This window comes from Ziziphus jujuba, chromosome 12 (assembly GCF_031755915.1).
Source record: "Ziziphus jujuba cultivar Dongzao chromosome 12, ASM3175591v1".
In the NCBI taxonomy this organism is placed as follows: domain Eukaryota; kingdom Viridiplantae; phylum Streptophyta; class Magnoliopsida; order Rosales; family Rhamnaceae; genus Ziziphus; species Ziziphus jujuba.
Genome location: NC_083390.1, coordinates 24653596 through 24677733, shown reverse-complemented (window position 1 = coordinate 24677733; position 24138 = coordinate 24653596). Strand labels below are relative to the sequence as shown.

Genomic DNA, 24138 nt, shown 5'->3' with positions numbered 1-24138 from the left:
GTAACCGTTTGGGAGTCTAAAGGAATAGGAAGTGATGGGCTTTGTGGAGATAAAGGCAAAGTAGTGGATAAAATAGGTGGTACAGTTGGTGAAGGATTAGGTAAATGAGTAGTAGGTGGAGTAGGTAATTGTGTTGTACGAGGAGTTGAAAAAGGCACACTAGGATAAGTATGGGATGGCTCTTCACGTGCATGTACCCAATGTGACATATCCTGTAAGGAAATTGAAGACGGTAAAACAGATAAAGGAATGGTAGAAAAACATGATGTGTTTTCATTTGTGTGGGGACCATGTAGCTGAGCAAAAGGATAAGAATATTCATTAAATATAACATTTGGTGAAATATAAATTTTACCAGATATTAAGCTTAGACATCTATATCCTTGATGAGAGTTACTATACCCAATAAATATGCATTTTTCAGAACGATAAGAAAATTTGTTTGATCTATAGGGTCTTAAATAAGGATAACACTCACACCTAAAGCATTTTAAAAAAGAAAAATCAAATTTTTTATTAAATAATTTTTGAAAAGGTGAATCAAAATTGAGTACTTTTTTAGGTAATCTATTTATTAAAAAAGTAGCAGTGGAACAAGCATTCCACCGGTGAGAAAGAGGCATAGAACCTTGGGCTAACAAGGTTAAGGCAGTTTCTGTAATATGCCTATGTTTACGCTCCACTTTTCCATTTTGATTATGAGTATAAGAGCACGGGTGTTGAAAGATGATGTCAAAATTATTTAAAAGTTGTTGTAGTGGGCGATATTCACCACCCCAATCTCCTTGTAAAATTTAAATTTTTTTTTTTTTGGTGTTAAATTTTCAACCATTAATTTAAATTGGAGAAAAATTTTTGTGATGTCAGACTTTAATTTCATGGGATATATCCATGAGAATCTAGTAAAATTATCAATAAATAGAACATAATATTTGTATCCTTCTTGAGACTCAACCAGAGCTGGTCCCCACACATCAGAAAACACTAATGCAAGAGGAGCATGGCTTATAGTTAAAGAGGGAGGAGCAAAAAGTCTCTTATTTTTTGGCTAACTTGATTTAAATAGTTTAATATATAATATAAAAAAAATAATGTATAAAAAATGTGAAAAAGTAATTGCAAAGACAAAGCACAGCGACAAATTGACTGGTAAAAAAAAATTAAATAAATAAAAAGATTGGAATTGCTTCTAGTTTGTTCAAACTTCTAATGGACATGTTTATACAGATGTGAAACACAAAAATAAAAAAATAAACTTGGATAGGTTGGAGGTAAAACATCAAAATATAAAGCCATTTTAGAATGGCTTTTTTTTCCCTCTCAATTATATACCATATCTATTACATTATGGTGATTATCCCATTAAGTATAAAAAGGCCCAAAATCAAGAGCTTCAACATGACTTCCGGAACATTATGGTCACTTTAGTGACCAAAACAAAATACCAATTGCAACAATGTAATAATGATCCTCTATTCTATGAGGGAAAAAACACTCTAAAATTTTCAAACAATAACAACTATGAAAAAATAAATAAATAAGTAAATAATAAACAAAATCCAATAAACCACATAAAAATCTTAACTTTCAGTAAACAAATGAAATGTACTAGAAATATGAAGGAATCAAAGCAGAGCTTAATGAATTATTAAATAAAATGATGATAATGAATAAACAAAGACCTACAAGGATTACAAGTGACAAAGGGACGGCGAGGATGAAGATTGCTTCTAGCTCTTGGTGGGATGACGATGGTGTGAGAACGATATTGGTGAACGGGAGGTCAGAGTAAGGCCGATGGTGGTGTGAGAAGGCTATGCGTGGTGGCTCTCCTCTGCCTATGGGTGGCTCTCACTCTCAATTGCAATTGCCTTTGGCTTTTGGTGGGACGATGAAGGTGTGAGGATCACACCGACAATTGGCAATGGTGAAGTGGTTGAAGCAGCTACCAGAGACTATTATTCTTCTAAAGGGAAAGGGAAAGTAGAGGGGAAAAAAAAAAAAAAACTAGAATACATTTTGGATGGAAAGGGAGAAAGTAAAGAAAAACAACCTTAGAATACAGTTGAAGTGGCAACAACGATGATATTTTTGAAAGGGAAAAGGAAAATAAAGAAAAAATCCTAGAATGTGTTTTGGATGGAAAATGGGGAAAGTAGGGGGGGAGAAAAAAAAAAACCTAGAATGCGTTTTGAAAGGAAAAAAGGAAAAATAGAGAAAAAAAAATAAAAAAAAGATATTTTAATCGGGATGAAACAAAAATTGGCTAGTTTTTTTTTTTTTTTTTTTTTTTAAATTTACTATATTTTAATAATTGAATCGGAAAATGATTAATTTTCAAAAAAATACATGGGAGAATAGAATGACTTGTCCAATTAGATTTTTTTAATTGGATCATTGGGCTCAATGTCCATTGTATAGTATGGGCCTGTGAAAGACAAATGCCAATTTTTTAAATTTTTTCGGAAAGAAAAAATTAAAATTATGCCTTTATATATAGGCTTAAAATGCTAGGGTTCTATTTGGCGTTGTCTTGCATTGGAACGTTGAGCCGCCGGTCTATCCTTCAATCTCCGGTTGCGTTGGAAAAGGAAAAAATAAAAAATAAAAAGGTAATAACTTTTGCATATTTTTATTAGGCATTAAGTCCAAAATATATGTATTTATAGATAAACAAATCCATATTTCAAATGAGAATCCGAAGTAGTTTTTTTTCGCACAAGTTTGCTCTGTTTCTCTTCAATTTCAATATAAACAGTGTGTTCCGCTAAAAATCACACTAATTCTCTCTTTTTTAACAGTTTATGCTAAAAGCAAAAACCAAAAAATGGAGTTTTGTGTGAAAGTTGTGACAGAAGGGATTCTGGAGGAGCTGACCAAGAATAATCCCAACAGGAACGTGGTGATGTCTCCGGCATCCATGAACGTTGTTCTTAACATGGCGGCTTCCGGGTCGGCAGGCAAAACTTTGGACCAGTTTCTCGGCTCTCTTGGGTCCGAAACCATTACTGAGTTGAGCTGCAAGACTTCGTCTTTGATGGGTCTCTTTGACTTGGACACTGCGGCAGACCCAGACCCTGACTACTCTGATTCAGCGTATAATGCTCCTCCTGAATTGTCTTTAGTGAACGTCATGTTTGTAGACCAGCAATGTCCTTTGAAACCTTCTTTCCAAGAGATAGTCCGAGACGTCTACAAAACAGAACCAAAAATTGTCGACTTTAATCAGGTTCTAATTTAATTTCTTTCTTTTTTTCTTTTTTCTTTTTTCTTTTCAACTTAATTAGTGCCTCAATATAAAAACTGGGTTTTACATATAAGAGACAATGCATATCAAATTTAGGGTAATCCCTAATATATTATTAGTAAAAGGTATTGGTGTCTTATTATTGGGGCGTAAAGTTACTTTCTTAAATAGTAAAGAGTTCGAATTTATGCTAATATGCAAAATGGATAAAATTTAGGGAGGATATTTAGAATATATATATATATATATATATATTTATACTAATTCTTTTTGTTGTTTGTACATGCCTGCTTTGTAACATCACAAGTTTAGAAATTTCCTACATATTTACACTATAGTTTTGCAAGCACAAAAAATATTTATATTGTAGTGTATACATATTAGAAATATTAGTGATGAGTCCTAAACAATTATGAAATTGTGCAGGAAGAGAAAGTTAGAAATGAAGTGAACTCATGGGCAGAGGAGAAAACAAAGGGCCTCATCAAAGGGTTTCTGCCACCCACATCAAAATTGAAAGGACCACTCTTTTTCGCAAATGCTCTCTACTTTAAGGCAGCATGGTTAGATCAATTCGTTGCCTCATCGACTCGGGACGAAGATTTCCACCTTCTTGATGGGAAAACTATCAGAGCACCTTTCATGACCCAAATAGAAGAGAGCATGCAGAGGTGTGGATCATTCGAGGATTTTAAGGTTATCAGACTCAATTATAGTACCGGTGGATGTTATAGTAACAACCACCCACGTTTCTGTATGGATATCATTCTTCCTGAAAGAAAAAATGGACTCCAAGATCTGCTAGAGAGGTTTAATTCTGATACAAAACTTCTACTCCAGGATTTTAAGCTGGAAGATATGCTGGTTACTGAGATATGGATTCCAAAGTGGAAGTTTTCTTATGATTTGGACACTATTGAGCTAATGAATAAATTGGGATTGACTTTGCCTTTCAAATACCCGGAAGCTGATTTCACAGAGGCAATGGATTCACCACTTGGCAAGTTGCTTCACATTGGGAAAATGTATCACAAAGCTTGTATTTCTGTTAATGAAGAAGGGACAGAAGGAGCTTCAATCTTTTCTGCTGAATTACTGGCTGGATCAATGTATCGCCCTCCCGAGGTACAATTTGTGGCTGATCATCCTTTTATGTTCATGATCAGAGAAAAAGTTTCTGGGGTTGTGATTTTCACTGGAGCTGTTCTTAATCCCCTCTCTGATAATTGAAAAGTTTATATACATATATAGTAATTCAATGGTTTTATAAGGTTAATGTTTACAATTCAATGGTTTTGGCATACTACTGTTTGTATTATTATTATTATTTTTAAAATTATGATTATGATGATATTATAACACCAAATTATTACTATAACTTCGAATTGCTTTTAACATTTTTCTTATTATTTTTTAAACAATTCTTCTTCTTTTTATTATTATTCCATTCTTAGTTTCATCTCAGTACATAAACGCTCATATACGTACTGTAGCATGAGACAAACTATTACTGTAAAATATATATATATATATATATATATATATATATATATATTGCTAAGAATTCCTCACAGAGTTCAAATTATGATTGAAACCAGAAAACTAGAAGAATAATTTTTTATTTTTTATTTTTATTTTTTTTCCAGTTATATTAGTAAACGTTACAAAGAACTACGGGGTTTGGACTTAAAAGAATATCTCAATTTGCAAAATTTACAAGAAAGGAACCCTGTTTTTTTCTGTAGGAACACTATCAATATACAGGGAAAACAGAGTGTTAAAAGTAGTTCAACTGTATTACTTGCTATTGGCAAGCCTCAAAGTATGCAAAAAACTTATATTTTATGTAAGTCCTCGAAAACTCAAATGAGATCACAAAATTAAGTTTAGGTTTGAATGTCGCTGACAAGGTGTACATATTTACTTATTGTACATTCGAATGAAGAACATGAAATAATTATACATCAAAATTGATCTCTCATAATTGTTTGCAATTGATGGAAATGAAAATACGAAGCTAGACAATGCTGGTGTCTATTTATTAATGTTAGACAATGCTCGCGATAAGATAAAAACTAAAGAATATTTCTTGGCAGAGGCCAACATTTTAGTTAACAGCACTGCAAATCCTTCTAATCTGTCCAGCAGCAAATGTAATCCCAGAGACTGTAAAATTTGGTGGAACCTTAGGAGCTTAACCTCTAAATGTCTGTCTTACCTCAAGGAAAGAATCAAAGAGGTAACACGTCTGGATTTTTGGCGACCTGTCAAGAATTTGGTTTGAAGTAAACTAACAATTACGTTCCATGTCAAGGTCATTGGGCTTCAAGCAGCAGTGCATAGATAGAATTCGGCGTCAGTGGCGGACTTCAAGGAGGAAATGCCACTGCCTTATCCTGTAGTTGTTAACAATGAAGCATTGTATGAGCTTGTAAAGAAAGTTGGAGAGAGTCTTAGTTGGGGAAGCCAATATGCAACTTGTTCTAGTATCAATGGCATCAGAGGGTTTTGGCTTTTTTCTCACAAAAGATTTCTCCGACAGTTTTTGTATTGGGGGTAAAGAATGAGTGTGTAAAAGCAGATCAACCATTGCACTCTCTCCTTACTTCTTCGTTAATGAAGATCTCTTCCGATCGAATCAGATTAACTGTATTACCTGCTATGGGTAAGTCTTAAAAGTCGCCAAAGACTTTATATTATACTACAATATGTATATATATGTAATAATTCTTCTTTTCATAAGAACATTAGAAGCGAGCCAAGTATTAGGTTTGCATTGCTCTGTTTTATGTATGTGCTAATAAATTTAAATGAGGTAAGAAAATTTAGGTTTAGATGTCACTGACAAGGTGTACTTATTTTCTTGTTTTTCCTATCTTTTCTTTGAAAAACTCGAAATAAAGTAATGCATTAAAATTGATCTCATAATTGTTTAAAATTACGGGAAATGAAAGTTTAAAAATTATAGACAATCCTGGTGTCTATTTATTATTCTTTTCAACAAACAAATGCTTAATAAGATGCAAAATGAAAGAATATTTCTTGGCAGAGGCTAGGATTTTTCAGTTAACTGCACTGCAAATCCTTCTAATTATCTGTCCAGAAGAACCAGTGAGAGGCTCATTATCTCCCATTTTAACCATGGCAGAAGCAAAGTCAGACAGAAATTTTGAGGGGTTATTACTGTATTTGATACAATGCCGTCCGTTGATCCTCCGCTGAAGAGAACTTGGTCAGATTCAAGAAGACCCTTCATCTGAATCAAGTTCTTGAAGTAATTATTATCCAATTGATTCGGTGTCACCAAATGAAGCGGAGCCAAATTAGAATTGCCATCGCCTTGGTTAGCAGGGCAACCGCGTTTCCAAGTCCTAGCAAAACCACCATCAATATCGCTCTCATTGTTGTAAATTCTGTCACGGAATGTGGCACATTGAGCTTGTCCAATTGTATGTGATCCTGACAGTGCAACCATGTCTCTTGCACCGAGGCCTGTTTTAGCAAATCTTCATATAGGTGTATAGACACCATCTCTGAAGCTAGGAAGATCACTGTTAGCCTTGTCCAGATTTGCTGTAGTTGAATCTCTTCATCCAAGCTTCACCGTCCAAGATGGACCTCCCACATATATATATATATATATATATATATATATATATATATATATTTAGAAGCATTAATATGTATGTAAATATTTATATATTTAGATATTATTAATCTACTATATAAACATGAAATTTAATTTCTCCAGAACTATTTTGTGACCAATAATAAGAGACATGGTGATGTGGTCGTGCCAAAGATTGTCACATCCTCGATGAGGTGAAGTACAAAGAACACCCATTCATACTAACTAATTTAAGATAGAACATAATTAATTTTGAGGCCAGAAAACTAGGATATACACAAAATTGAAATTAATTTAAATAGACCAAGCAGCATGAACATATAAACTAATTAGTCTCCATGTTCTATGATTCCACAAAAAGCCGTTCACGATGATGCCATCAAAGAAATTTCAAAACTACTAATTTTGTAGCCACTGGTGATTAAAAAAAAAAAAAAAAAAAAGAAAAGAAAAGAAAAGAAAAGAAAAGAAAAGAAAAGAAAAAACCTTTAGATTAAAAACATTAAATATCATTTAATGCAAAAATATGGTCATCTCAGTATTCCAATTTTCCTATTCTCCCAAAAAAAAAAAAAAAAAATCCAACTTTCTTTTTATAATATGTGATTTTTAACTATCGGTGATCATCCCATGCGGTTAAAACTTCTCCTTCCAAAAATTTTATCCAAAAAATAAAAAAAAGAAAAAAAAGAAAAAAACTAATAACATCTAATAATATACGATGTCACTCATTATCTATATAAAAATGTATATAAAAATCCATATTTCAAGCACGAGAATAGGAAACGCTCTAACATACTTGCTTCTTGTCAGGACTTGTCTAAAATTCCTCACTGGAACCCTAGATAAGATCTGATCCCAGGAAAATCTTACCGGACCTTTCAATGGAAAATCCGACAGAACCTCCCCTAAGGGTTGGACTTACCATAAATTTCTTGCATTAAAAACACACTTCTATAAACACCACCTTATTCCTTCCATCTTACTACAATTTGTTTCCACAAATTTACAGTACTCCAAAATAATAACAGGGAATTAATGCAGTATTTAATAAAATATGTCCAATACAGTATACAGAGTATTATACAAATAAATATAAAATTAATACAATGTCAGATAAAAAAGCAATACAAGATGGAGAGGAAAAAAGGGAGGAAATGCTTCTTGGACTTTCGGCAATGAACTGAGACGTTGGGCTCGCCCCGGAAGATCAACGTCTCTCAATCCTTGTACCTACGGGAATGAAATTTAGAAATATGAGATGCTAATCATCTCAATGAGTGACCCTATCTACTGTACAATTATAATAATAACGATAATTATAGCACATTTGATTAATTAAGAATAAATAAGTAATAAATAATAATTAATTGAAAATAATATTTTCTCTCAAAACCCTCACTATTCACTTCGTTGGAAAGGTTTCCCTTTTAAAACATTTTCACAAAACCCAATCATTTATGCCCCAAAAATCAAGGAATACTTAATTTAATAAATAATTAAATAATCCAAATACGAATAAAATGTAATGAAATATAATAAAATAAATTTAGAATACTTGCATGAAAGAAATATAACATAAAGAAAAAATTCAATATATAATTCATAAAATTTAATTTAATAAATCAAAATAAACAGTATCAAAAATATAATTTAAATAATTACAAACAATCATGTAAAATAAGTGGTAGAAAAATACTATAATATTCATTTTGAAATATTCAACCAATCTATATAATATTTTTATGGCAAGATGCATTTTCAAAACATTAATTTAAAATAAGTGACATAAAATATGAATAAATAAATTTTAGAAAATACTAATTGGAAATAGGTAATAAAACAAGTTAAATATATTTAATTCAAATACGACTTTAAAACTTTAAGATTTGAAATTTATATCTGAAAAATAATACTTGACGCACCACACTATATACCAGTGATGCTCTATGATACCCAGCATCCCAAGCACCATCTGGCGGGAGGTTAAAGAGAGAAACTTGCATACGGTCGCTTCGGCGTCCTGACAGTACCGCTGCTTAAACCGTCAACCCGGCCATAGAGGGGGGCGGCTTATGTGCACTATATAAAACTTGCCTGCCCTCGATCCGATGGTAACTCACGGGAGACATTATAACTTGCGCGCTCATCCACATATACAGTACAGAACACCAGTACTGTATGAGTGCGTCTAAAATAAATAACCATATTATTTTAAAAATAATCATTTTTCCAAAACTCACCGTGGGAATCATACCATTTTTCAAATTTACCATCCCACATTTTGCTTTAGTCCTCATCATAAATCCATCACTTTAAAATCCATCAATTTAAATATACAAATTTTTCATTGGCATAAGGTCAAGCCATTTATATAATTTTTCTCATATCATAAAATCAACTAGATAATATTTCAAGTGCATAAATATATATTTGAGAGCGCCATAACTTAAATCAATATTTTTCTTGAAATCTTTAAAATCAACTCATACAAAAAATAATATTAAAACCACATGGATTTCATATATAATTTAATTCCACAAATCCTCAATACCATAAAATATTTTCCACAATGCATAAATTTATATAAATACATTTTTTATTAATCAAAATAAATTCACAAATAAATTCCGTAATAAATCAAATAATATTACTTTTACAATTCCTTTAAAGATCAAATTGTCATAAAATCTAGATTTCCATAATTTATCAAAAATCATATATTTCAATTTATTCAAATATGGCATCAAAATTTAATTCACAATTTATCTAACAATTAATATAAAATAAAAATATTCAAATATTAAAACATCATAATATAATTAATTTGACTCCCAAAATTAATTTTGAAGGTGGGTCACTCACCTCGAGCACGCAATTAATCTAAGATCCTCCATCGGATCAATTCCACGATGCACACGTGCTCCTATAACAACAATATTACACAACTCAAATAAATTAATATTTTATTCGGGTAAATAATATCCGGTACCTGGGGGATTTAACACAAACGTTAACCAAAATTTGTGAGTAATATATTGAAAGGAAGCTTATGGAACGAGGATCACATTACCGGCCTCCATTGACCCCAATTCCGCCGGTGGTGGTCGGAATTTGCCCAGGAAGTACCGGCCGAACTTGACCTCCTCATAACTCGCGAACCACTTCGAATTTAAACAATTGGAAACCATATTTAAACTCAGAGGATCCAAAATAGGGGGAATGGGGTGGAAGATCGGACTGGGTTGCCCGGAAAAGGCGAGAATCGCCGGAAAACTCAAATCCACTACTGCCGACTTCACTGGCCCGATCTGGGCGCATCCGGTGGCATTTGGCCGGGAAATTTGGAGGTTGGCGTCGTCGGAGAATGGGCTCCTTCCCTAGTCGGCAAGTGTGGCCGTTCGCTGACCGGAATTTGAGAAACGGCAAGGACCCGAGAGGAGGAAAAAGGAAAGGAAAAGAAAGAAGAAGAAGAAAGGTTCGGGGGGTTGGGGGTGTTTTTCCACGTGGGGGAAGGAAAAAAAGAAAAGAAAAGAAAAGAAAAAGAAAGGAAAAGAAAATAAAAGAAAATAATTAAATAATATTAAAATAATATAGTATTTAAGATGGTTGACATGTGGCATCTCCTCATTGTGACACATGGCATCCTTTATTAAGTCATATGTGGCACACTGTTCACATATTTAAAATAATATTAAAATAATACTGTATTTGAAAAACTCTACAGGTCCATAACTTTCAAACCACATGTCTAAATCAGACGTACTACTAGTTTATGAACTCGTATCGATGTGTACTTTACAACCATGCATGAGTTAAAACTCAACTTTGCATGAACAAAAAGTCGACTCCAGCATCCTTTGGACAGTTTGGACCTCAATTTGTTTTGCTCATAACTTTCAATCTGTAGCTCCGTTTTCAACGTGCTACTAGTCTATGAATTCGTGACAATGTGTACTTCGTAACGGTACCTCGGTCAATGTGAAATTCCACCAGAAGCAAAAAGTCAACATTTGACCCCTTCTTCGATCAATGATGGTCAAACCTGGTCAACCTTGGTCAAATTTTAGAAATTTCCGATGTACTTTGGAATGGGATGTTACACTTGTTACGCAAGTTAGCTGTCTTTCTCCTTCTATATGATTGTGTTGGTGTCAAAGCTCACAAAATTCATTCTCTACCCAACCACTTCCCAAAAAATTAGAAACCATGGAGTTCTGCGTGAAACTTGCTGCAGAAGGAATTTTGGAGGAGGTTATCAAGGATCAAGGCAAGAATGTTGTGATGTCCCCGACCTCGATGAACCTTTTGCTAAACATGGCGGCTTTGGGTTCTTCAGGGGATACTTTGAAGCAGTTTCATGGATGTCTTGTGTCAGGACCCGTCCAGAATTCCTTCCCCGGAACCCTAGACAGCCCTGATCCCAGGGAAACCCTACCGAACCTTCCAACGGAAAATCCAGCAGAGCCTCCCCTAAGGGATTTACTTACCACAAAATTCCCTGCACTGAAAACACACTTCTAAAATTATCCCCTTATTCCTCCCACAGTACTACAAATCGATTCCACAAATTGCAGCACTTAAAAAAAAAAAAACAAAAAAAAAAAAAATAAATACAGTAATCCAGTGCAAAATAAATACAACAAGAGTGAAAGAAATATTACAACTGCAATAAAAGAATAACAGGGTACTGCCGAACTAAAACAGCGAGGAAGATCAAGTCCGCTCCGAGTGAACACCGACAACCTGGTACCTAGAGGAACGGAATTTAAGAGTGTGAGATGCTAATCATCTCAGTGAGCGACCCTACTACTATACCATATAATATCACAGTAATAAGTTCCAAATATTTTCTCTCAAAACCCTTACAATTCTCTCAGTTGGAAAGGTTCCCCTTTTAAAACAATTTCACAAAACCCTTTATCCATATTCCCCGAAAACCAAGACATCAATTAAATACCAGAAGCGGTAACAATTATATTTTTAATTCCAATTCAGTTTCCAAACATTTTATTTTTAAAACACAGTTCTGAAAATCATTTGATGCACCCACTATATACCAGTGGCGCCAACAGTACCCAGCGTCCCAAGGTACCGCCAGACAGGAGGTTATAGAGAGAAACCGGCATACGGTCGCGTAGCGTCCCACTGCGCCGCTGCTAACCTGGTGTCCCGGCCAAAGGGGGGTGGCCGCCCTCTCCGATGGCATCCACAGGACACCCTCATAATATCAACCACGCGCTACTCACACCCACCTGCGCGCTAATCACATCACCTGCGCGCTAATCACACCCACCTGCGCGCTAATCACAACCGTGTGCACACTAACCATATCACATAATCAGAACACCAGTACGTGCACGGTGCATCTAAAAATTATAAAATCCATAAATTTAAATCATAAAACAAATTTCACATTTTTCATAAGCATAGCGGGCATAATCCATCCTCTTGAACCGGGAAATTCTCCACAATTTCCTTATAATTAATACCATAAATCCCATGATTTTCAAATCCACCAACTCCCAAATCCATCAATTCAAATATCCACATTTTTTCCAAGCATAATTAATTTCTCGAAATATCATAATCAAATCCCATAATATTTTATGGGCATATTTCATAAAAATTGAAATCACCAACATAACCAAATATTTTCCTTGAAATATTTGAAAATCGAATCGTGCCCAATTTACCATTAAAACCACACCAATTTCAAAATCCTCAAAACCATAAAATAATTCCACATGGCATAAATTGTAGAATTCGCATTTTCTTAAATCCAATAAATTCATAAATAATTCTACAATAAATCCAATAAATATTTGGCACATAGAAATTAAATTCCAAATATTTAATTCACACATAATATATTCATCAATTAAATTCCCCAAAATTAATTTGAAGGTGGGTCACTCACCTGGAGCACGCAATTAACCCATGATCCACTACGGGATCAATTCTACGACTCACCGGTGCTCCTAGAACAAAATTCACAGACAGTCAAATAAATTAATATTTTATTCGGGTAAATAATACCCGGTACCCAGGGGGTCAAAACACAAACGATATCTAGAATTTACGAGTGATATACCGAATCGAAGCTCGAGTGATGCTAATCACAGATCCGGTCTTAATTTTCGATGATCGTATCCGACGGGGTTTGAATTTCGTCGGGAAGCTTTCCGGATTTCGGCTCCTCAATTCTCCCAAACCGTCGCGAATTGGCGGAAACGGAAGTCGGATTTGGGTTCAGGAGGTCGAACACTGCGGACTGGAGCTGGCCGGAATTTTTCGGCTACTCGCCGGAACAGTATTTTCCGGCGGCCCGCCACGGTCTCCGGCGACGGTCACTGGAACAGTATTTTCCGGCGGTGGCCGTTGGCTGTGAAATTTTGCAGATTTGTAGATCGTGAGGAGAGCAATCCAACGGGACCGACGGTGAGCAAAACGGAGGTCGGACGGCGGAGAAATCACCGTTTGAAGATTTTCGACCCCTCGCCGGAAAACGCTCCGATCCCGGCGCGTCGGTGGTCCGATGGCCGTGATTTTTGGTTGGTAGGCCGGACTTGAGGAGAGGATGATGGGTGTATGGCGCGTGTACTGTATATCGGCCGGAATAGTCCGATTCGCGGTGGCCGGCGGTGGAGGGGGAAAAATCGCCGCCAAACTTCGGACGTCCGATCCGGGCGCGTCCGGAGGCCGTTCGCCGTGAAATTTGGAGGTTTTGCCGGAAATGAGGTGGGCAATCTGGCTGGCCGGCGCGTGTACAGTAACTAGGCCGGAAAAACGTGAAAATGACCGGCGGCCGGCGGGTCCTCTCTCTCTTTCTCTCTCTTCTCTCTCTTTCTCTCTATTCCCCGAGAGTTTTTCAAAATTAAAACCCTGCATGATACTGTTCATGCCACGTGGACCACTCAGAAGCTGACACATGGCATTTCACTGTTCACGACCCAAAAACATTAAAATAATACGGTATCCGGTAAACTTCAAACGTCCATAACTTTTTAACCACATGTCCGATTTAAGCGTGCCGCTAGTCTATGAACTCGTATCGACGAGTACTTTACAACCATACAAGAGTCAACTCAAAATTACATCACAAGAAAAAATCAACTCCCGGCACCTTCTGGACAGTTTGCACTTCAACTTGTTTTGCCCATAACTTTCAAACCGTAGCTCCGTTTTCTACGAACTCAGGGCGTCATGCACTTCGCCACGGTACCCTGGTCAACTCGAAATTCCCACTGAGTTAAAAAGTCAACTTTTGACCCCTTTGGTCAACGGTCAACGGTCAACGGTCAACGTGCACGGAATCCGGTGCGATTTGGGACGGGGTGTTACATCTTGGGTCAGAAACCATTGCTGACTTGAGTTCCAAGTCTTCATCTTTGATGGCTCTTATTTTTGACTTGGATACCGATATGGCAACAACAACATCATCATCATCATCACCATCGAAGAAGAGGAAGAAGAAGACTATTATTCCTTCTCAATTGGCTTTGGTGAATATGATGTTTTTAGATCATACCTATACTTTTAAACCTTCTTTCAAAGAGGAGGTCCGAAACATTTATAAAACAGAACCAGAAACGGTCGACTTTATTAATCAGGTTCTTAAATAAATTTTCTTGGTTTTTGTTCTAATATTTCGCAATTTGTTAATAATTAGTGCCTAGAATTAGTTACTATTTGTTGGATAGTTGTGTTAATAAATCTTTGTTATGTTTTACGGTCTTCCATTAATATATGAACTGTTTTTTTAGTTGACTAAAAGTGATCCTTCATATATTACCAAAATAATTTTTTTTTTTTTGGGGGGGATAAAATATTACTAAAATAATGTTAGTGTTTTCTTTGTCCCCTATATAAAAACAACATTAGAATCTTTGTGTATACATATTATAGAATTAGTGACAATCCCTATAATAATTATTTCAATCGTTGTGCAGGCAGAGAATGTAATTAATGAAGTGAACTCATGGGCGGAGAAGAGCACGAAAGGCCTCATCAAGGACTTTTTGCCACCCTCAATACAATTGAAACCACCACTCTTACTTGCAAATGCTCTCTACTTCAAAGCAACCTGCAAGGATCAATTCAAAGCCTCATTGACTCGGGATTTCCACCTTCTGGCTGGGAAAACTATTAAAGTACCTTTCATGACTCAAGTAGAGCAGAAGCAGCGTTATGGATCATTCAAGGATTTCCAGGTTGTCAGACTCTACTATGATACAGGTGGGTGTTACCATTACGATAACGACCACCCAAGTTTCTGTATGGATATCATTCTTCCTGACAGAAGAAACGGACTCCAAGATCTGCTACAAAAGTTCAATTCTGATACAGAACTTGTACTCCGTGATTTTGAAGACCTTGAAGTAAAGAAAAATTGCTAAGTTATGGATTCCAAAGTGGAAGTTTTCTTATGGTTTTGACACTGTTAAGCTCATGGAGAAATTGGGATTGACTTTGCCTTTCAATTACAAGCTTGCTGATTTCACAGAGACGATCCATTCTCCGCTTGGCAAACAGCTTTTTATTGACAAAATGTTTCAGAAATCATGTATTGAAGTTGATGAGGAAGGTACAGAAGGAGCTTCAGTTTCTGGTGGACTTGGGTTTGGGGGAAGATCAATGTATTGTCAAGCTCCTGAGGTGGAGTTTGTTGCTGACCATCCTTTCATGTTCATTATCAGAGAAGAAGTTTCTGGGGCTGTGATTTTCACTGGCGCTGTTCTTAATCCCCTCTCTGCATAATTGAAAAGTTTATGTCTCTGCCTATCTATGACAGGCATATATATTGGAATAATTGTTTATAATTCAATGGTTTTAGCTTACTTCTAGCTCTTTTTGATATCTTTTTCTATTTTTTTATTATTATTACGATTCAATTATAATATTAATGTTAGTCCTATAATTTTGAATTTGGATCTAATTTAAGATAGACCATTAGTTTTGAGGAAAACTAGGAACTTGAAACAACAATTGTTGCTAAAAATTCCCTACAAAGTTCAATTTATAAGTAACTTAAATAATTAAGAAATCTGAAATTGAAAAAAGAAAACATGTAAACAGAAAAATAGAGTCTCAAATTAACATGTAAACAGAAAAACAGAGTCTCAAATTTGTGTTTTGTTTTTGTTTTTTACCCCCTTCTTTAACCCCAAAAAAAAAAAAAAAAAAAAAAAACAAATAGTTGATATTTTAGTAATATATACTTTAGTCTCAGAGTACTCTTTGGTTTTCAGTGATTTCGAACCATTAAAATTAACCAATCTTGGTGTATACATACTATAAAATTAGAAACAGTCCATACAAATAATTATTTCAATCCAATTGAGCAGGCAGAAAATATGAGGAATGAAGTGAACTCATGGGCAGAGAATAGCACAAACGGCCTCACCGAAGACTATTTGCCACGCTTAGTAAAATTGGAACCACCACTCTTACTTGCAAATGCTCTCTGCTTTAAAGGAGCCTGGAGGGACCCATTCATAGCCTTGTCGGCTTGGTACAAAGATTTCCACCATCCCGATGGGAAAACCATTGAAGTACCTTTCCTGACTCCAATCGAGTAGAATATGCAGGGTCTAACAGACATTATTATGATATTACCAGACTCTATTATGATACAAGTGGCTGTCACGATTACAGTAACAACCACCCAAATTTCCGTCTGGATATCATTCTTCCTGAAAGAAAAAAATGGACTTCAAGATATGCTAAAGAAGTTCAATTCTGGTACAAAACTTCTACTCCTTGACTTTGACCTTGAAGTAAAGAAAATTGCAAAAATATGAATTCCACGATGGAAGTTTTCTTACGGTTTTGATACTGTAAAGTTCATGAAGAAATTAGGATTGACGTTGCCTTTCCGTTACAAGCCGCTGGGAAAACTGCTTTTTATTGACAAAATGTTTCAGAAATCATGTATTGAAATTGATAAGGAACAGAAGCAGTTCAGTTTCTTGTAAACTAATCTCGGGAGGAATGGCAAGATCAAGGTATCGCCCTCCTGAGTTTGTAGCCAAACATCCTTTCATGTTCACGATCAGAGAAAAAGTTTCCCGGCCTGTGATTTTCACTGGGGCTGTTCTTAATCCCCTTTCTGGATAATTGAAAAAGTTTTCGTCGCTGCCTATCTATGACAAGCATATCTATTGGGACATAATTGTTTACAATTCAACGGTTTTGGCATGCTGCTAGCTCTTTTTAATATTACCTTTTCTATTTTTTTTTTAAAATTATGCTTGAATTACAATATCAATGTTATTAATGTCATATTGAGTTTGAATTTTTATTTTCCCAATTAAGTTCCTCTGTTAGTACAAAGAACACCCATGCTATTAAATAGACCATTAATGCTGATCGGAAAACTAGGAACTTGAAACCACAATTATTGCTAAAAAATTCCTTACAAAGTTCAACATATTATTAACTTAAAGAAATAAGAAATCTGAAATTGAAAATAAGAAAGCATTAAGCCAACTTTGTTTAATTTGCATTGTTCGGTTTTATATATATCCTCAACAAATTGCATGAAGATCACCGAATTAATCACACTAACAAGGTTTAATACCTATTTAAGTCTTTTCTTTCCTTTTTTATTGGATTGAAGTGAAATAATAAAATTTTAACATTGACCTCTTGATTGTTTACAATTGATTGAAATGAAAATACAAATGATCATTACACAAAGTGTCTATTTATTTAAACAAATTAACAAATCTGTAATTAGATACAAATTAAAGAATATTTAAGGCAGCTTATACATTTGGCAGATTCCAATTAGTTGACAGCATGACAAATACTCCTTATCTGTCCAGCAGAACCAGTAAGAGGCTCAATATCTCCCATTTTAACCATGGCAGAAGCAAAGTCAGCCAAGAAAGTTGAAGGATTCCTACTATACTCAGATACAATGGTGTCCGTTGATCCTCCACTGAATAGAACCTGATCAGATTGAAGAAGACCTTTCTTCTGAAGCAAGTTCTTGAAGTAATTATTGTCCAATTGATTTGGTGTTACCAACTCAAGTGGTGCCAACTTTGAATCACCTGAGCTAACGGGACAACCCCGTCTTCGAGTGCTAGCGAAGCCAGCATCAATGTCGCCGCCATTATAAATTCTGTCGCGGAATGTGAAGCATTGAGCTTGTCCGATTGAATGCGAACCTGACAAGGCAACCATGTCCCTTTCACTTAGGCCTTTGTGTTCGAATCTAGCTATAAGTTCCGGAAGGCTTTCGGTGAAACGAGGAAGATCAGACAATGCAACATATGGATATGGTGTTGTTGAATCTCTTCTTCCAAGCTTCACCGTCCATGATGGACCACTCACTGCAACCGATGCATCACGAGCTGCCACTGCTAGAATATCAGCACAAGATACCACACCGGGGCAAATTTTTTCGACCTCTGTTTTCGCATTGTCTATGAGTTCGTAACCTCTTGCTGAATTCTTATTGAAAATTACCTCCCTTTCATTATTAGCAGTATCGTTGAGTAAAATGGATCCATCACAACCCTGCAAAACGAGGAACAATATTAATTAATATGCGAGAAAAATTAATGAACAACGAGCACAACCATATTTATGCATATGAATTTTGATTAAATACCTGACGAAACAGTCATGGAAATGAAGGCGAATGAGAGAGGCCGCCATTCGACGTTCACGGGAAATTCCAGCTCTGATGGAAGTTCGGATGGTACTGAGAGCATTAGGACAAGTTTTGTCATAAAATGTAGAAGATAGTTGAGCTTTGCTTGTTGAGCTGAAAAGCATCATCAACAGAAAGAGAAGGGCAGGAACAAATGCAAATGCATTGGAAGCCATCGTATAAAATTAATAATTTGCTAGTTTTTTCACAAATTATAGTGGCGTTTTGCTTCAGTGGGGAAAACGAAATATTGATGAACAGAAAGAAGCAAATGATATTAACTGCAAATGGTGTGGAGAAAAAAGGAGCCTCTCGTCAAATTTATAGTTCATTTTTTTGTCTGCTGTGACGAGTTGAATAGTTCTAAGTACTTGTTTGAAAGAAAATTCAGTGGGGTTGAATTTGTACAAAAAGTCAAAGATGATAACTCCATGCATATAAAGTTGGAGTTGGTCGTCTTTGGCAATTTGTGAATAAAGACAATCTACATATGAAAGCTGCAGCCGAATATATAAATATAATGATATTCCAAAGTATATAACGGCTGGCATCCAATTCACCAAAAAGTAACACCTGCATCCAGACTCTTTGCACAAGTTTGACGTTTTTCCGCATTGGTATTAGCAAATTAGTTTTAACATTTTTCCGGCCCATTTTATATTGTAAAGTAATTTGTATATATTATTGAAAATAAAAAAAGTAATATATATATATATATATATATATATATATATATATATATTGTGTTATATGTACTTGAATTGGGATCATTGTCATTGCTACATATACGAACTGCCTCGCTGAGCTATATATACGAAGTATATCCAAATATATATATATATATTTGTAAAACTGTCATTGTCATTGATCTTTTTGGAATCAAATATCCAAAAATATTCGTTGAAGCAATATATATATATATATATATATATATATATATGCGAACTTTATGTGGGGCATCAATTAATGTAAATTGGTAATTTAAACCACATCAATTAGTAAATAATCTTGTACACAAATTTGGTACTGTAGCATTACTTTTGAAATAATTAGTTACAATTTCTAATGGTAAAATATAGATGTAGGGCTATTTTTAAATTTACATAAACAATATATATTTCTTTGTTTTTGTTATCAATTATTATTATTATTATTATTATTATTTTTTTTTTGATCGAAACAATACATATCTTTTTGTACACCACGTTTTCAAATTTGTATTAAATCTAAATAGTTTCCTAAACTTATCTATAAATATTGTATCCTACTTTTTTTTTTTTTTTCAAATCCTATTATCTCTCAATCTCCAAAAAAGAAATTATGTACCCAAAAAAAAAAAAATCCACATCAAACCATTGCAAATGCAGTAAAATTTTGCATTTTCAAAATCCATCCATATTTTTATAAAAATATATCTAACTTTTTTTTATTCAAATCCTTAATCTCAAAATATTGCTACTAAGCAGATTTTGTTCATATCTCAAGTAGTTGCTTGTCACACAAATTTGTCTTTTTATATTATTCTGTTCGTATTCTAACCTCACACTCATCCACCAACCTTTTATTCTATTTTCAACACTTTGCAAAAATTATATGGAGTTTGCATGAACATTGTTACAAAAGGTATTATGGAGGAGATGATCAAGGATCCCAACAACAACGTCGCAATGTCTCCGTCATCCTTGAACTGTAATTTCAGTTGAAATTGTGTAAAAAAAAAAAAAAAAAAAATAGAATAAGATCAATGAAAATATTTTTACAACTGAAATTACTTTCTATTGGTAAGTCTATCATTTGGCTGCCACGTCATGTTTAAATGATAATTGGAAAGCCAAAAACTATAAATTATATTAGATCAATGTTTTTTTTTTTTTTTGTTTTTTGTTTTTGTGTTATTGTTCTTCTTATAAGCACCAAAAAAAAAAACATGAAATAATATAATAAATTAAAATTGATCACATAGTTATTTACAATTGATCAAAATGAAGATAAAAATGATATACAAGCCTAGTGTTTATTTATTAGCCAGCCTTTCATCAAATAAGTATGTAATGTAATTAATTTGTTTGAAACATAATTCCTATTTCATGTAACAGATGTGGGCATAGTTATTGATAGGGACTTGTCCAACAAGATTTTTAATTGGGTTATTTGGCACAATTTCCATTGTATTGTATGGGCCTACGAAATTAAAATGCCAAACTTTTTTTTTTTTTAAAAAGAAAAAGAAAAAGAAAAATTGAAATTATGCCTTTACATATAGGCTTAAAAATGCTAGGGTTTTATTCTGCGTTGTCTTGCATTGAAACCTTGAGCCGCCGATCTACCCTGCAATCTCAGGTTGCATTGGAGAAGGAAAAAATAAAAAATAAAAAAGTAATAACTTTTGCATATTCTTATTAGGCATTAAGTCCAAAATATATATATATATATATATATATATATATATTTATAGTATATAAATCCATATTTCAAACGAGAACCTGAAGTAGTTTCTTTTCACGCAAGTTTGATCTGTTTCTCTTCAATTTCAATATAAATAGGGTGTTCCGCTAAAATCTCACAATAATTCTCCCTTTTCCAAAAAATGGAGTTGTGTGTGAAAGTTGTAACAGAAGGGATTCTGAAGGAGCTGACCAAGAATAATCCCAACAAGAATGTTGTGATGTCTCCGGCATCCATGAACATTGTTCTAAACATGGCAGCTTCCGGGTCGGCAGGCAAAACTTTGGACCAGTTTCTCAGGTCTCTTGGCTCGGAAACCATTACTGAGTTGAGCTCCAAGTCTTCATCTTTGATGGGTCTTTTTGACTTGAACACTGCGGCAGACCCAGACTACACTGATTCAGAGTATAGTGCTCCTCCTGAATTGTCTTTAGTGAACCTCATGTTTGTAGACCAGCAATATCCTTTGAAACCGTCTTTCCAAGAGATAGTCCGAGACATCTACAAAACAGAACCAAAGAGGATTAACTTTGATCAGGTTCGTGTAATTTTTTCCCTCTTAATATATATATATATATATATATTGCAATTAATTAATCACGTATAAAAATTAACATATACAGACATGTTCAACTTTAATTAGTGCCACAAATTTAACCATCTATTTTGCTATGATCATTTTGTTATGTTAAATACAATTTTTTTTTTTAATGTTTTCTAGCCTTTAATATAAGAACCGGTTTCTACTGTGAAGTCCAGCCGCACCACCCACAGCCACCATTTTTGACACACCGACAGCCACCATTCTTGACACACCGACAGCCATCATTCTTGACAATGGCCATTGCTGCACCGAAAATGGATTGATCAACAATTGTGGGCTAAACTGTTGAAGATTGTGGCTATGCAACCGACCTTGTAAGCCTATAAATAGGCTCCTTCCCGTTGCATGCAAATCAAGCCAAGTGAGCAAACTCAATATTATCCCAAGTGAGGAATATTGAGAGAAAACTCCGAGAGAGAGAGTGTTTAAGTTCCAGAGAGAGCTTGAGAGAAGAGTGAGCAATTCCAGAGAGAATTTGAGAGTGTAGGGAGAGATTCCACGTGAGAATCCAAGAGAGAAGTTTTTGTATTTTTGTATTCTATTTCAAAGAGAGTAATAGAATTCTTTTTATTTTTCTTCTCATATTTCTTCTCTAAAGTGGTCAGAGAACCACAACAAGTGGTATCAGAGCTCCAGGTCGAGAGCTTGGGTTCAAAATTTGAAGAAACAGAGCTACTGTTCTTCAAGTTGGTGTTTCAAAAAGTTGCTCAAATAATTAATTTGACAATACCAGGTGAAAGTAGTCGACGAGACGAGAACACACAAGTTTTCCGGAGAGAAAGACACCGTCTCACGTGCCCGCACGCGCCGCCTGAAGTTTTCTGCAACAGCTCACGCGCCTCACGCGCCGCACGCGCCGTCTGGAGGTTGAAGACGACCACGTCAGCAGCCACGTCAGCACACCTGCCACGTCATCTGCCACGCCAGCCGACACGTCGTCAGCCACGCCATCGCCACATCATCTGACACGTCATCTGCCACGTGTTGACACGTCAGCACAATCTGCCACGTCATCAATATTTTTTGAAATTACGGAACAGCCCCTGAACTATTGTAAATTACAGATTGACCCCTTAAGTTTGTATATTTACAGGTTGATCCAGAAATTTTGTGAAATTACAGTTTTGCCCCAAAATTTCTGGTAATTATATTTTGACCCCGAAAGAGTCAAGTCCACCATTTTCGGCCGTTCCGGACGCAACGGTTAACTCCGTTTTGCCAAATTCAGTTCCATTTTTGGTCAAGCCATAATGTCAATGGAAGAATCATCTTCAGGAGCTATGGTTAAGCTCACTGCCACAAATTATACACTTTGGAGACCTCGGATGGAAGATCTCCTCAATTGTAAGGATCTATTTGATCCTATAGAAGCTAAAGGAGAAAACCCCGATCCCAGCAAAGTAGCAGAATGGAAGAAATTAAACAAGAAAACGATCGGTCAAATCAGGCAATGGATCGATCACAGTGTCTTCCATCATGTAGCGAAGGAAACGGATGCATATGCCCTCTGGACAAAATTGGAGGACATGTACCAGGCCAAGACTGCTCGGAACAAAGCCCTGTTGCTAAATCGATTGGTAAATCTAAAATTACAGAGTGGAACTTCTGTAGCCGAGCATACCAGTGAGTTCCAGAGCTTGGTAAATCAACTATCTGCTGTGGATTATCAACTAGGGGATGAGGATCAATCTCTCCTACTTCTAAGCTCTCTTCCAGACAGTTGGGAGACATTGGTAGTCTCTCTCAGCAATTCGGCCCCAAATGGCAAACTTACTATGTCTATGGTTAAGGATGCCATATTTAATGAAGAGGCCAGGAGAAAAGACATTGGCATGGATCAGTCACATGCCCTCGTCACAGAAAGAGGAAGACAGCAAAGAGGTAGTCGAGATAGGGGGAGAGGCAGGAGCAAGAGCAGAGGCAGATCTACAGACGGTAGAAAATCATCATATAAGTGCTATCATTGTGGCCTGGAGGGTCACATGAAGAAGAACTGCAGAAAGTTGTTGAGAGAGCAGAGACTCCAAGGTAATCAGCCGAAGAAGGATGGAGAGACACTAGTCACTGTTACAAGCGAAGTGGCGCTCTGCTCCACCGAAGTAGAGACATGCCTTCATAAATCAACCCAAGATGTTGAGTGGGTAGTCGATACTGCAGCATCCTACCATGTCACTCCACACAGAGATTTCTTCAAAACGTACAAAGCAGGAGACTTTGGTACGGTAAAGATGGGAAATTCCAGTTTCGCAAAGATTATGGGAACTGGTGATATTCAGATAAAAACGAATGTTGGTTGTACAATCACTTTGAAGGATGTCCGTCATGTTCCAGACCTTCGGCTTAATCTACTTTCGGGAGCAGCCTTAGACAAGCAAGGCTATGACAACTACTTCAGCAAAGGCACATGGAAAATGACGAAAGGTGCCATAGTTGTCGCCCGAGGACATATTTGTGGAACGCTGTACAAGACTCATGTGAAGATATGTGCAGATAGCCTCAATATTGCAGAAGGAGAGGCGTCTCAAAATCTGTGGCACCAGAGACTTGGT

General features: G+C 35.6%; 4 protein-coding genes across 4 annotated transcripts; 2 read left to right on the top strand and 2 right to left on the bottom strand.

Moving 5' to 3' along the window:
• The first annotated feature begins 2468 nt into the window (after positions 1–2468).
• On the top strand, positions 2469–4625 carry LOC107429735 (serpin-ZX). Its single transcript, XM_016040481.3, has 3 exons — positions 2469–2612; positions 2802–3229; positions 3674–4625. The coding sequence occupies exons 2-3, from the start codon at positions 2828–2830 to the stop codon at positions 4475–4477; spliced, it is 1206 nt and encodes a 401-aa protein (XP_015895967.2). The 5' UTR covers positions 2469–2612; positions 2802–2827; the 3' UTR covers positions 4478–4625.
• Positions 4626–6338: 1713 nt separating this feature from the next.
• LOC125418507 (lignin-forming anionic peroxidase-like) lies at positions 6339–6722 on the bottom strand. Its single transcript, XM_060813204.1, has one exon. It carries the CDS (start codon positions 6720–6722, stop codon positions 6339–6341), a length of 384 nt encoding a protein of 127 aa, XP_060669187.1.
• Positions 6723–11084: 4362 nt separating this feature from the next.
• LOC107429729 (serpin-ZXA) lies at positions 11085–15635 on the top strand. The gene is made up of 3 exons (XM_048462075.2): positions 11085–11246; positions 14828–15229; positions 15324–15635. The coding sequence occupies exons 1-3, from the start codon at positions 11085–11087 to the stop codon at positions 15633–15635; spliced, it is 876 nt and encodes a 291-aa protein (XP_048318032.2).
• A 1844-nt stretch (positions 15636–17479) lies between these two features.
• LOC107405828 (lignin-forming anionic peroxidase) lies at positions 17480–18816 on the bottom strand. Its single transcript, XM_048463043.2, has 2 exons — positions 18503–18816; positions 17480–18409 (listed from the first exon to the last, which is right to left on the bottom strand). Exons 1-2 carry the CDS (start codon positions 18714–18716, stop codon positions 17667–17669), a joined length of 957 nt encoding a protein of 318 aa, XP_048319000.1. The 5' UTR covers positions 18717–18816; the 3' UTR covers positions 17480–17666.
• Between the last annotated feature and the right edge of the window lie 5322 nt (positions 18817–24138).

Bases quoted from the DNA above. Each gene is read 5' to 3' on its own strand.
- LOC107429735 (XM_016040481.3), top strand. From the start codon at position 2,828: ATGGAGTTTTGTGTGAAAGTTGTGACAGAAGGGATTCTGGAGGAGCTG. The intron at 3,230-3,673 runs GTTCTAATTTAA...GAAATTGTGCAG, and splicing joins AAATTGTCGACTTTAATCAG to GAAGAGAAAGTTAGAAATGA.
- LOC125418507 (XM_060813204.1), bottom strand. From the start codon at position 6,722: ATGGTTGCACTGTCAGGATCACATACAATTGGACAAGCTCAATGTGCC.
- LOC107429729 (XM_048462075.2), top strand. From the start codon at position 11,085: ATGGAGTTCTGCGTGAAACTTGCTGCAGAAGGAATTTTGGAGGAGGTT. The intron at 11,247-14,827 runs GTGTCAGGACCC...ATCGTTGTGCAG, and splicing joins AGCAGTTTCATGGATGTCTT to GCAGAGAATGTAATTAATGA. The intron at 15,230-15,323 runs GTACTCCGTGAT...GACACTGTTAAG, and splicing joins TCAATTCTGATACAGAACTT to CTCATGGAGAAATTGGGATT.
- LOC107405828 (XM_048463043.2), bottom strand. From the start codon at position 18,716: ATGGCTTCCAATGCATTTGCATTTGTTCCTGCCCTTCTCTTTCTGTTG. The intron at 18,410-18,502 runs TCAGGTATTTAA...TGTTCCTCGTTT, and splicing joins TCATTTCCATGACTGTTTCG to TGCAGGGTTGTGATGGATCC.